This window comes from Colobus angolensis, unplaced genomic scaffold (assembly GCF_000951035.1).
Source record: "Colobus angolensis palliatus isolate OR3802 unplaced genomic scaffold, Cang.pa_1.0 Scaffold164, whole genome shotgun sequence".
NCBI classification, from domain to species: Eukaryota; Metazoa; Chordata; class Mammalia; order Primates; family Cercopithecidae; genus Colobus; species Colobus angolensis.
In genome coordinates this window covers 4310997-4325944 of record NW_012114755.1, presented here as the reverse complement: position 1 = coordinate 4325944, position 14948 = coordinate 4310997, and the positions used below count along the sequence as shown (strand labels likewise).

Below are 14948 nucleotides of genomic sequence, written 5' to 3'. Positions count from 1 at the left end.
GAAAATCACTCAAAATATATCTAAGAGATAAATGTAAAAGCTAAACCTATAAAACTTTTAGAATAAAACATAACAGTAAATCTTCATGACTTTGAATTAGGCAAAAATATGACATCAGAATCATAAAAAAATTAAATAAACTGGACATCATCAAATTTTAAAGCCTTTATGATTAAAGGACACCACCAAGAAAATGAAAAGACCACCCACAGAATGGGGGAAAAACTGTAAATCATATATCTGATAAATGACTGCATCTAAAACATACAGGATTATTACAAATCAATGACAGAAAGACAAAGAATCCAATTAAACGTGAGCAATTTATCTGAATATATATTTTTCCAAAGAAGATACACAAATGGTCAATAAGCTTATGAAAAGATACTCAACATCATTTGCCATCAAGCAAATGCAACTCAAAACCACAATGAGGTATCACTTCATATCCATTAGAATGTCTATCATCAGAAAGAAAGATAACAAAGAGTGTTGACAAGGATGTAGAAAAAGTGAAACCCTCAAACACTGCTTCGGGGAATGTAAAACAGTGTAGTCACTTTGGACAAGTCTGGCAGTTCCTCAAACAGTTAAACAGAATTTCCATCTGATCCAGCAATTCCACTCCCAGTCATATACTCAAGGGAATAAAAACATGTCCACACAATAGCTTGTACATGAATGTTCATAGCAGCATTATTCATAATAGCCAAGAGTGGAAACAATTCAAATGTCCACCAACTGATAAATGGATGTCTATAATGTATTATATCCAAACAATGTAACATTATTCTGCAATAAAAAGAAGTGAACTACTGACACAAGCTACAATATGAATGAACCTTGAAAGCATTATTCTAAGAGAAGCCAGTCAAAAAGGAATAGTGTATAATTCATTTATATGAAACAACCAAAATAGGCAAATCTACAAAGACAGAAAGTAGATTAGTGGTTGCCTAAGGCTAGGGAGCTTATGAGGAAATTGTGGGTGAGAGCTAAAAGGTATGAGATTTCTTTTGAGGGTAATGAACACTTCTAAAATTGATTGTGGTGATGAATGCACAATTCTATGATTATACTAAAAGCTACTGAATTATAAAAATAAAAAATTATCTAGAAATCTAATAATGTCTATCATATCCCAATTGTTTCAAATACTTATTTAATTTATCTTCATCATTAGTAATACAATCAGAATCACATAAGAGAGAACCACGAAAAGAACCAGGGCGTCTGACTTTTAAGCCAACAATCCACCTACTACATGCCTGGATCTTCTGCTATTGAATGAAGAAAAGACCCCAATCCTTGGTCAACTTACATATCTGGTCAAATGTCCATGCTAAATTTCTACAGGATGATTTGCTCCTCTAGATACTGTTATCCTGGTAAATAATAAAAGTGACCTGAAAATTATGAAAGATTCTCACTTATTGCAGATGGGAACATTTGGCGAGGGGAGGAGGGTTATAATGAATAGTCTAATTTCTAATTATATGCCATTATATATTCTTCTCTATTTCCTTGCATTCCAGGTCTCCTTAATTAGATCTTCTCTACTAGAGTAGAAATTGGGTTTTCTGTATTACCCATAGCCAATGCATTACAAATCCACAGTCTTTCATACCTTGCCTTGTCAGACTACACACACATGGAACAGGACACCATAAAGTCCAGAGGAGAGGTGATCTGGTATCCTACTTCATATTTATTTTGTGTAGCAGTCAAGATCTGAGGTTGTTTGCACTTGTCTTTCATGGTGCCTGCTTGGCTCTCTTGGAAGTGTACTTTCCTTCCTTTCATTTCTGCTCTAAAGATTTTTAATAAACTTTCGCTCCTGCTTTAAAACTTGCGTTGGTCTCTCCTTCTGCCTTATGCCCCTCAGATACATTTTTCTTCTGAAGACATAAGAATTGAGGTTACCGTAGACGCATATGGATTTGCCGCCAGTAACATATTTTGGTAGCAGGTAACTTGGATACCCTCCACTGCCAACATACTTTGGTGCCTTGTGACTCAGATAATTTCTACTGCTAATATACTTTGGTGCTGTGTGACTCGGATATGTTCCCTAGTGGTAAGACCTCTATGCCTCACCTTCTTTGGCTAAAGGCATTCAACCCCTGTACACGGTTTTCTTCTCCCCTTTTATTTTATTTTATTTATTTATTTATTTACTGAGATGGAGTTTTGCTCTTGTTGCCCAGGCTGGAGTGCAATGGCACAATCTTGGCTCACTGCAACCTCAGCCTCCCAAGTTCAAGCAACTCTCCTGCCTCTGCCTCCCGAGTAGCTGGGATTACAGTCACACACCACCACACCTGGCTAATTTTTGTATTTTTAGTGGAGACGGAGTTTCACCACATTGGTCAGGCTGGTCTTCAACTCCTGACCTCAGGTGATCCGCCCTTCTCAGTCTCCCAAAGTGCTGGGTTTACAGGTATGAACCATGGTGCCCAGCCTCTTCTCCCTTTCTCAAAAAAAAAAAAAAAAAAAAAAAAAAAAATCTGAAGTTTTCCTATTACAATGAAAAATGATTAAATGACTCTCCTTTCAATCATCCTCAGGTTCTATTAGAAATCTACTAGGGATATAAAAGAAGACAGCCTCACATGGCAACACAAAAGTTTTTTTAAAACCTATCCTATTGAAAAAAAAAAAAATCCAAAAGAGAAACACGGCAAATACAGTTTCAGAACACAAGGAGAATAAATGTATATGTGTTCCGAGATGGCCACTCACCATGCACACCATGTGCTATCCTTTTTCATCCTTACAGAAGCCCAGGAAAATAGATGATTACACACATTTTACAGACAAGGAAATTGAGGTTCCAAGACATTGAAGAGCTGGTGTCACAAAGCTAGAACTGGAACTCTAGCCTCCATCAGTCTGACTCTGAAACCTTGCTCTTTCTAATAAAATAGCAACTATTTCACATGCTTCTTATCTGCTTTGGGAAGCTCTCCTCTGCATTCACTGAGAAGTATCTGAAGATCTACCTCCTACTTTGGGCACCTGTATAATCCTCATACCAAAGAGGCATTCACACTCAACCCCACAAGGCCAATGGGGCAAGGTAGGGTTGTGAAGCTGAGACTTGCCTTGACACTCAATCCTTGGAAAATGAGAACATATACCTTTCCCCAGCACACAGAACACCTTTGAATGAACCCGTATCTCTCACAGACATGCACATCACCTTGCTTTCTCTGGGCTGACCAAGAACAGCCAGATTGTAATGACAACACCCCCACAAAATGATCAGGGTCCATCACCACGCTTTGAGGCTGAGAGCAAACAACCATTAAAGACAGAACTGTTGATCCTTACAATTGCTGAAAAGTCTGCATAGAAAGAGCTTCTGTTCCAGCCAAATTGGTCTGTTCGCTGCTCCCACTCTCAAAATTGCATTTCTCTACATTTCTTCACCTCTGTGACTGTGCACATTGTTCCTTCTGTTTGATATAACACCCTTCTTCCCTTACCTGCTGGAATTCTGCCTGTGCTTCAAGAGCACTCTATGTGGTCTTCCTTAACCACTAACCTAATGCATTTAATTCAGTGAACTTAACACCTTTACGTAATTTTGAAATTAGCTCCATACATCATTGTAACACCAATCTACTATTTCTTTATTACTGACTTTTTATTCTTTAGCTTTTTGTGTGGTTATGCCTTGTTTCTTGCATTGCCAAACTCCCTCATATATCCTTAGAAGATTTTGTTCCTTTGATTTCTCCACAAAACCTTACATGGCACCTAGAACAGAGTAGGGGCTTCATAAATATTTTCAGGGGACTAATACAGAGGAACCCAGTATTAAAAATTAAAATTGTTTAGATTACGTAATGATTATTAATTTGAATTCAATGATAGAGTGATCTTTCTTAAATTTAAAACCCATTGCCTAGGGGACTTTAGCCCAAGTTTTGAACATGGCATTGAAGCTTTGCAATGATCTGGCTTCTACCTACCTCTATAATACCACCCCTCATTGCCCAACCCAAACTCTCTTCCCTTCCCCATACACACTTTTATGTTCCAACCACTTACCTACCCATGTGTTGATTCTTAAAAATCATACCAACCTCTTTCTGAAATGTTATTCTTCCATCCCTTACTCCTTCACATTCGGCATGTAAAATACTCAGATTTTTTTCCTTATACAACTATCATCTTTTCCAAAGCCTTTCCTGGCTACCACAACACTTAGCAGAATGACTACTCTTACCTTTATTTCCTGATTACAACCTTCTAGCACTGCATCTTCAATACTTTATTATATTTATTTGTCTATCTTCCCTACTAGCTTATGTGATCTTTGCAATGAAAATCCTACGCTTTTCACCTTAATATTCCCAGTGTCGAGTATAATCCCCACATAAACACACCGTAAATGTTTACTGAAGGTTGTTAAACATAACTAATTAACTTGCTTGATGACTAAATATGATAGAATGTGATTTTATTCAAAGTCTACCAGAAGACAGGTGAGAAAGATACTCATGATTGGTCCTTGGAGAGCAAACAAGAAAGCCACTTTGACCAAAGTAAATTCTTAATGCAAAGTAAATTCATGAATGTGTTTAACAGAAACGAGGCCTCAGTTAGATGAAAGTTTTCATGGGGCTACAAAGTCTAAATTCCAAGACATTTTGTATAACACATTAACTCTAAGGAGATTTTCAAAAGCAGAAAGCGCTTTCTTACCTGTGCTCCAGTTCTCGAATGGACAGTATCACTCCTGAAGTGGATGGCTTCTGCTGTACAGTGGCCAAAAAGGTGAATTCACTCTTGTTCCGGAACAGCTGAATTAATTTCTCACTCACATGAGGAGCTGCATGGATCTCTCTTTCTATGTCTAGGAATCAAGAGGAAGATCAGGAGAAACAGGAGAGAAGGAGAGAAGAGGAAGGAGAAGGAGAAAGAGAAGGACAGAGAAGAAATACAGGAGAAAGAGGAGAGGGGAGATGAGAAGGAAGGGGAGAAAAGATCCATGGTTAAAAATGTCATGTCCAAAGAATCCAGATTGCATTTTTCATTTTCCTCTTCTGTCAATAGTTTTCATTTTCAGGCACCATTCACCACTCCCTACAGCTGCATTCATTCAATGCAAATCCCGGAAATGCTATCTCTGTCACCGCGCCCACTTGTCACTTTGACAAGTTCACAATTGGCCAGTGATTTCTGACACGAATTTTGACAGGACACTGAGCAATTCAGTTTGCTGCAAACAGATTAGGTTGCTGTAAATAAGGTGAGAGGTAGTCAGATAAATATGGTCCTAAATTCAGAGAATCTTGGGATAATAAGACCCAAATGCCACTCAGCATCCTCCAATTTCACTTTTTCCATGGACACAGCTTCCTTTTCCCCACAATGTATATAGGAAACCTGTCCTTGCCTTGTACCTAGCAGATATTTACTAGCACTAATAATGCCAGACAACTCTGCCTTTGCTTAAAGAATAAATACAAGGCATGCTCATGCTCCACACACGTGCCTGGAGTTTCTCCATAAACATGCAATGGATGACTTTCCTCATGAAATATTTATTGAAGTTGAAGCCAATTCAGCAGGCCTAGTGGTGTGTGATTCCAGATAATCCTGCTCCTGGACAAGAATGTTTCTTTCTCCAACATCAGCATAATGAGAGACATCCATCACTTCATACCCAGACTCACCCTTGTCATGATAAACTAGGTGTTATCTCATTATTTTACACTACATTTTCTGGCATCAGAAAGGGGCATTAAGGGAGCAAAGTGAGAGAAGATTATTCAGAGGATGATAAATGAACATTATAAGTGCGTTTGGTGGCCTCCTCTCACATTCTGACCACCTCCTCTGACTGCATGATAACTACTTGGTTATTTCTCCAGGACTACACGGGAAGCCCTTGAAAAACATAGAACTTCAAAGGCTGCACTGCCCAAGCAACATCACAGACTGGTATATGGACCTTGAAGAATCTCATCCTAAAGAGTGGCTTCTGAATAAGATATCCTTCAATTCTTGACCTTGGGCCTCAGTTCTCTCATCTGCAAAATGAGGGGGTGGACTAGGTGATCTCTTAGCCTTATAGAAGGCTCTAAGACCTTAGCCTTCTATAATTTTTCGAATTGCTGCTTCAATTTTCTAACACAGAAAAGAACAGCACAGTCTTTTCCACCTGTAAATATCTAGGCTATGAATGGCAGAAAGCAATGTTTGTCCTCTATCTTGGAGACACCCAACTCAGGTAGACCAGTCTACCAGTATAAAACCTACCTGCACAATAGTAGCAAGGCCTTCACTACTTAATTGTTAAGTGGCATGCTGTCAGCTTTTGTCAAGCTTTGAGATAAGAGATAGCCACTTGAAAAATGCTTCTATACCTTCAACAAAATCCCAGCCAAAGACATTCCAGATGATATTTAAAACCTATTAAATGTGTGGGTGAATCACTCTGTAAACGAGAATATTGGAAAATGTTTGTTAGTATTATTTTTATTATCATTACTTCTTTATGTTGAGATGGGGGTCTCACTCTGTCACCAGGTTGAAGTGCAGTGGCATGATCTTGGCTCACTGCAGCCTCCGCCTCCCAGGCTCGAGTGATCTCCCACTTCAGCCTCCCAAGTAGTTGGGACCACAGGTATGTGCCACCATGACCAGCTGTTTTTGTGTGTGTGCGTGTGTGTGTGTATTTCTGGTAGAGACAGGGTTTCCCCATGTTTCCCAGGCTTGTCTTGAACTCCTGATCTCAGGCGATCCACCCACCTTCGCCTTCCAAAGTGCTGGGATTATAAGTGTGAGCCACCGCACCCTATTATCACTACTTCTAAGCAAAGATCATCTTAATAAATTCACCTATAAGTAATGCCAAAAAAAATTCAACTCTTAAAATTAAGTTATATGTTGACTTTTTACTTTTTTCTTCTTTACTCATCAATTAGGAATCAGCTGATTGGTAGTGGATGCCTGAATTTCAGGATTCTAAAGCTTGGGGCCAAAGAAAAGAGAGCCATAAGTGTTCAGCAATGCCTGCTGGAGGAAATGGATATGAATATCATATCAGCTATGGGTATCCTCACCTCTCACTCAACTCTCCCTGAGTGATATCATCCAACCCCATGACCAATGGCCTCCAACTTTATATCTGCAGCCCTAACCTCTCCCTTAAGCAGTACATTCAAATGTTCACCTTCAAGCATTTCAAATTGTAATGTGCCCACAGTGAAGCCTGTTCTCTTCCCTCCACTCTCAATTTTCTCACAGAGGTCCCAGTCTTAGTAAACAGTAACATCCTGTTCCTCAAGTCAAAAAACTAGAAATTGCCCTTGATTTTTCCCTGTTCTCCACTCTCCATATCCAATCTAAAAACAAGTCAAGTGGGCTCCCACGTCTGGAATCTGTCCACTTCTTCCCAATTTCACTGTTAAAACTCTTGCCAAGCCACTATCATTGCTCCCTTGGGTGTTTCCAATGATCTCCTAACCTTCCCACTTCCATACTGCCCTCTTTTCACCATTCTTCACACAGTAGTTAACGTGCTCTTTTTAAAGCCTGAGTCCGAGTCATTTCAGCCTCCTGCTTAAAATCCTCCAGTGGTTTCCCACTGCTCATAGGATAAAATCCAGTCCCTTCAGCATGCCTGCAAAGTTGCACACAAACTGATTCTTGCCTACCTCTTCCACCCCATTCATACTTTTCTCCTTGGTTGCTAGAAGAGCACACCAGGCCCACTCACACCTCAGATCTTCATGCTTGTCCCCCTGCCCACAGTGCTCTTCTCTCTCCTTTTCATGTCCCTGACTCCTTCTCCTTCAGCTTTCACTGTAAATGCAATCTTCTGGCCTCTTCAAGGCAGGCTCTGCATTAATGTCTCTCTAATACTCCAGTCTGGGTATTTTCTTCATTTGATTTGTCATATTATATGTATTGTAATCCATTTATTATTTGCTGATATCATTTATCACAGTCTTGTTTCAAGTTTGTTATCTCATATTATTTCCTTTCTTTTCCCACTAGACTGTAAGTTCCATGAGGGCAGGCATACTTATTTATCCATTGTTTTATCCACAGTTCTTAGTGCCTGGCACAAAACAGGCATCCAATAAAGGTTTACTGAATTGATTAATGTATTTTCCATTTATTTTTCTCATTTATATTATTACTTCAAGTAACCACATATATTATGGTCAGAAAATAATATATCTTTTGGAAAACCAGGTGATAAATGGGTCCTTCTCAAATGCTCATGGCCATGAAAATTTATTTTAATGATGTTTGCGGCTGAATAAGCCCTACTTCTTTGCAAGACACCACCACTTAATAGTCTGATCTAGCCCTACCATACTTCTGCTCACTCAACCCTCCAAGAAAATGGAACATTTCTTATGCTGGCTTTTCTTATTTCTTTTTATAAATGAGTGGCACACTGAAGTAAAGAGACCCCATTAGCACTCACTACAGTGAAATGGAAGAAACATCTGTTTTGATACACTGAGGCTTTATATGCATTTCATTTTCAGAGAAGCCCTTTCAAGTAAATTTTGACCATGATTCAGATGTTAAAAAAACACAACAAAGTAATTCTATGTCTTACAATATGCAGGCAGAAACACTGGACAGGTTTCAAAGGACTGAGATCACTTTGAGTTTTGCAGATGACTAGTTGTGTGACTTTGGATAAAGTACCTTACCTCTCTGAACCTCACACTCTACATCTGAAAATTAAGACCACTAAATTCCATGATCTCCAAGTTCTTTCCTAGTCTTGACGTTTCATTTCAGTTAATCACTTGATCCTGCTCATAGCTGCATAGCAAAAGAGAGCACTGAGGGCAAATTCCATTTATTAAGAAACCTAGATTCTACAATTTTTCTCCTCTGCTGATTTTCCAAATTAACATAAAACATAAAGTTGTCAACTATTAAAAATAGTGATATGCCACCTACTTTGCAGCAACCTGCTTTTTTCCCTGGAGTTAAAAGAGCAACCATGAAACCCAATTAATGGGAATCTGTAGTGAATATTGTACTTCTATATTCAACCACTATAATATGTGTTTGCTGTATTACTTAAGAATATTCAATTCTGCTAGAGAGAACAAGAAAAACAAACGGGACAGATAAAGCCCATAAGAAGTGCTAAATGTAGAGAGCAAGTTAGAAACCTGTGAAACATGCTAAACACAGACTGAATACATGGAACATAAGTGTGTTGAACACAGATAAAAAGGATTGAATAAGAGTGTTACTTACAAGTACAATGGGTTGGGAGGACCAAGTTATAATTTGCAAATCATGCCACCTTCACAATGACAGTCATGCCATCCCTAAACCAACACCCATCATTGACATCCATTTCATTTCCATTCTGGCCCCACATGTACTATCCTTGAGAAATGCTAATAAAACCCATCACTGCTCACCAAATTAACTGGTGAATTACAGGTGTATCCAGGATTACTTGTTCCTAAGTATTTCCAATAGAGGAAGGATGTGGGCTCCAGAAACCTCCCATTCGCTGAGCCCCCTCCCTTTTCGTTAACCTCAGCTCCAGTCCTCATAATCACACCATCATCAAAGAAGCTGGTGCAGCAGAGAGAGAGAAAAAAAAAAAAAAAAAAAAAAAACAGAATATATGAGCAATGAATAACACAGGAACTGGGTGGGCTGGTGCTTCCCGCTGCTCACACTCAATCCTACATGTGTTAACCTACTCCATCTCTTTCCCCTGCTTCCTCTTAGATATTTTAAACATGATTCAAGTATTTGAATTTAGTCTGTCCGTGAGGCTTTCCATTTTGTAACCTCTGGGGGTGTCCTTGGAGGCTACCATTGCATAAAAGTAGTTTCGCATACAACAACCACTTCACTTAAAGTGAATATTTCACATTTTTAAAAAGGGGGAAAGTGGTGTTCCAAATACTCAGGTTTTGCATGTTCTAGTTAACAAGTGCTAACTCAGCAGCAAGAGTTAAGTGCTTTTTCTTTCCCAGGATAAAACGGTTCTACCTAGTCATTTTTAAAGAAAGACTAAAAATGCTAATATGATGATTAAACATCAGCAAAAAAAAAAAAAAAAAAAAAAGTGCTGGGTGAAGGGAGGAGATGGGAGAAGGAAAGAAATTAAATGATGGTATTCACACCCTCTTCTCTGCCTCAAATAGCAGCAACTTCATTTCCCTCTTCCCTGACGTATAGAGTGCGGATGGTGGTGAATTTTATTGTCAACAAGCATATACCTTGCTTCCCCTGTGCCAGGCACAGTGGTTGGAACTGGGGGAATGAAAGTAAAAATACAGTTTCTGCCCTGGAGGATAGACACATAAGCAAGACAGTTTCCTTCAGACAATAGTTACAGAATAGGGCAGTGCTCAAAAAAAACAAAGGAGGCCCGTAGAGATTAGGGATGACATCATGGAGGAGATATCATTGAACCTGACTCTAAAAACATGAATAAGCATTTACTAGGCAGGAGAGAGGGAGAAGAGGGCATTCACTGCAGCAGCATTGTATGACTGTGAACTCACGTGTTTTACATTATCCCAGCATTTTTCTTTTTCTGCAAGTGTATCTCTTACTACAAGTTCAGCAGAGAAAGCATCTACTTACCTAATATTGGAGCAAATTCTTAGGACCCTGATTGGCCAAGGGGTACCACATTAGCACAAAACAGTCCAAGAGGCAAAATTCCCACCAGTGCACAGCTAAGAATCAGCAAATTGAGGTGGGAAAAGCAGCAGCAGCAGCCAGAAACACATAAACACAAACGCACCAAGGCAGCCCGCCTCAGCCTCAACTGGTAGAGAATGCAGGCAACATTTCAGTAATTACACTGAGAACCTCAAAATATAGCAAACTCCTGATATAGACAGGCCACATCCTTCTAGCCTGAGTGCCACATAAGCTCATGGTAAGAACGGCCCCAAAAGGTAAAGCAACATTTCTTAATTTGAAATGACAGTTGGCTTTTCATTTCTGAATGTAGAGGAAATTTATCAATTCAGAACTGCCAACCATCAGTGAGGCAATTTCTGGTTTTGGAGGATGGGAGGCACATGTCCCACTATTTGGTCTTATGACCCTTCTTTAAGGATGTCAGATGTTATTGATCCAAGCAACTTTCAAAAAAACAGAAATCACTAGAAGACTCCCAGTTAACATGTAAGGGATTTTCATCTCCACTAACAAGTGCACAATAACATTCTGTTAAACCTCCATTTGTTCCAGAAGCCGGAATGAGAAAAATCAAACGTGTATGTCTTATTACTGTGCCAAGGGCAGGGCTAATGCTCTGCACATGTCATCTCACTTACAATAACTTTAGGAGAAGACATTATTATTATTTCTACTTTACAAATGACCAAACTAAAGCTTACAGAATATAATAATGTTCTAAAGGACACTGGGCTAGGAAGGCTTGGTGCTGAGATTTCAACCCGGCAAGCTGGTTCCATGAGCTACACTCTTAACTGTGCTACACCCACTACTCGCCAATATGTGTGATCTCGGTGCTTGATATAAATCAAGCGTAAATCCCCATGATACACCCAGTGTCTGGCACTTTTGTGTTCACTCAGGAAATATTTATTGAATAAATGAATGAACGATCTATTTGTACATCCCTTATGAGGTAAATACGAACACATCTCCATTTAACAGGTGAAGGAACTGAGGCCCAGAGAGGTTTCATGGCTTGCCCAAGGTCACATGACGAGTGGAGACAAAGCTGACTCTTGCCCCAGCAGAGTCGACTGTGACATTCCATGGCATTCAACTGATGCCTCTGCTTATTTTTTATCTTCCTCCCTTTCCTGTCCCCAACAGCCCACACTCCTGCATTCCAGCACCACAAACCTCACATCCCTTCTTCCCAGGGCCATGTTCCTCCCCATTTTGGTACACTCCCATCTGCAGCAACCTCTGCCTTCTCTCCTTTTCTGATAACATGTTAATTGCTACTCCTCAGGCCAGTTTTCTCTGACTACCCCAGGCCAGCTCAGGTTCCTGTCTTTATTTATCTTCATTGTACTTATCACAATTGTCAGGGATTATGTGTATAATCATTTACATGTGTAATCATTTTATTAAGTGCTCCATATATCTATATATATATAGTTGTTTTTTTTTTTTTTTTTTTGAGACATCTCACTGTCACCCAGGCTGTTGCCCAGGCTGGATCATGGTGCAATCTTGGCTCACTGCAAACTCTGCCTCACAGGTTCAAGCCATCCTCCTGCCTCAGCCTCCCGAGTAGCTGGGACTACAGGCACCCGCCACCACGCCCGGCTAATTTTTGTATTTTTGGTAGAAGATCAGGTTTCACCACATTGCTCAGGCTGGTCTCGAACTCCTGGGCTCAAGTGATCCACTCACCTTGGCCTCCCAAAGTGCCAGGATTACAGGCATGAGCCACAGCCCCCGGCCAAGTGCTATATTTATTCCCCACTGGACTGTAAGTTCCATGAAAAATTGCCTACCAATATGTACACTACACCTATCACAGTGCCTGGTATGTGGTTAAGCCTCAAATCTTTGTCACATTAATAAATCATATCTTGGCTCCAAAGTCTGGAACACAATATAAGAAAAAAGGTTTACCAAATACATGCAAATATAACCCAAACCTGTTGAGAAAAAGTACATTCAAGTAATGAGCTGCCTAAGGAATAATAAAGCCAGTTCAGTGTCCCCAACTCCTCCATTAGGGGACTAAACCTAAGGCATCCTGTGACACATGGTATTAACCAATTTTCTGTAATTACTGTGTAATTCAATCAAAAGAGATTCTAGTACCCCCATAATTTTGCTAATTAGATAGGTACTGTAAGGCAGATGAGCTCTTCTTAAAAACATTTGACAATACTAGTAAGGAAAATCAATGCATCCCCTGTTGCTAAGAAATTAACAATGTGACAGATGGACATTTGGGTTGATTCCAAGTCTTTGCTATTGTGAATAGTGCTGCAATAAACATACGTGTGCATGTGTCTTTGTAGTAGAATAATTTATAATCCTTTGGGTATATACCCAGTAGTGGGATGGCTGGGTCATACGGTACATCTAGTTCTAGATCCTTGAGGAATCGCCATACTGTTTTCCATAATGGTTGAACTAGTTTACAATCCCACCAACAGTGTAAAAGTGTTCCTATTTCTCCACATCCTCTCCAACACTTGTTGTTTCCTGATTTCACCATGGAATACTATGCAGCCATAAAAAAGGATGAGTTTGCGTCCTTTGTAGGGACATGGATGCAGCTGGAAACCATCATTCTTAGCAAACTATCACAAGAAGAGAAAACCAAACACCGCATGTTCTCACTCATAGGTAGGAACTGAACAATGAGATCACTTGGACTCGGGAAGGGGAACATCACACACTGGGCTTATTATGGGGAGGGGGGAGGAGGGAGGGATTGCACTGGGGAGTTATACCTGATATAAATGATGAATTGATGGGTGCTGACGAGTTGATGGGTGCAGCACACCAACATTGCACAAGTATACATATGTAACAAACCTGCACGTTATGCACATGTACCCTATAACTTAAAGTATAATAAAAAAAAAAAAAAATTAACAACGTGTAGCCACTCCTCTTTAGGCTGCCTTTCCACACTGCCACCCACCAGCAATCAAGTCCCGTTATCCCCATCCCCCTCATCCCCATACCTCCCGCCCCATCTCAGTGAGAAACACAGGAATAAAGAGAGAGTTAAAGTATGAATGCCAGCTCCATCTGAATCACAAGACAGGAGAACAAAAAGCAAAAGAGTGGTGAAAAGACTTTTTTAATATGATTAAGAGTGCATTATATAGTGAAGAAGCTATCCAACAGCAGAGAATGGCTAAGTAAATTAGGATATATACACCCCATGGAAAATTATGTATGATAATATAATGATATGAAAGGCATTGAAATAACATAGGAAATGTCCAGCCAATACTCTGAAACACGTATACAATAGTACATACAGCATCATATCAAGTCTACAGTAACATAAAATTTGTTTCGTGATGCATAGCAGATAGATAGGCATGGCCTTCAATTTTATCAAAAACTGGGAGCTAACATGGGTGAAATTTTTCTTCTTTCCATGTGTCTGAATTTTCCAAATCTTCTCTGAGAGTTATTGTAAGAAAAAAACAACATCTATGCTAAAATATATGAGCTCATCATAGAAACTGGAGAAACAAGGACATCCTACAAAAAAAGAAAATAATCACCAATCACCTTGCTTTCAGTCCCACAATTGTGTATCCTTCAATCAGTGAAGACAACAGAGGGATTTTTTTGGCAATAACTGACCAGCAACCCTCCTCAGGTGTACTCATCACATAGTGCACGAAACTCTAAGCACCAAAGGTTGCTGTGCGCAAGAACATCAGTTCCAGCAAGGGATCTCTCGATGTTCTTATGAAGACATGAGGGCAGTCCTTGCCCCTGCCCTCTGCTAACCACCCATCCACTCATTTATTCCTTTGTTCATTCATTCCTAACTTTAAAAATCTTTACTGAGCACTCCTCTGAACCAGCACTGTGGACACAAAACTAAGACACACCTTCTATTCATGAGGAGCTAAAAGTCTAGTTATAAAGACACAAACAAAAGTGAATGGATTCTGCTCAGCTTTTCAGTTCAGAGATATAAGAAAAGTAGAGCCAGGCACGGTAGCATATGCCTGTAATCTCAGCTACTCAGGAAGCTGAGACAGAGGATAACTTGAGCCCAGGAGTTCAAGTCTATCCTGGGGAACGTAGTGAGAAAGACCCTATCTCTAAGAAGAAAGAAAGAAAAAGAGAGAGGAGGAGGAAGGAAGGAGAGAAAGAAAGGAGAGAGAGGAGAGAAGGAAAGAAAAAAGAAAGAGGGAGAGGAAGGGAGGGAGGAAAAAAGGAAGGGAGGGAAAGAAAGAAAGGGAGGAGAGGAGAAGGGAGGGGAGGGGAGGGGA

General features: G+C 39.8%; 1 protein-coding gene across 4 annotated transcripts in view; it reads right to left on the bottom strand.

Moving 5' to 3' along the window:
* NELL1 (NEL-like 1 (chicken)) overlaps window positions 1–14948 on the bottom strand; it is a 995550-nt gene that overhangs the window by 860228 nt on the left and 120374 nt on the right. For all 4 annotated transcript variants that reach the window (XM_011937505.1, XM_011937506.1, XM_011937507.1 and 1 more), the window contains one exon: window positions 4714–4864. In XM_011937505.1, the coding sequence (XP_011792895.1) occupies window positions 4714–4864 (151 nt within the window). The remainder of the gene's footprint in view (window positions 1–4713; window positions 4865–14948) is intronic.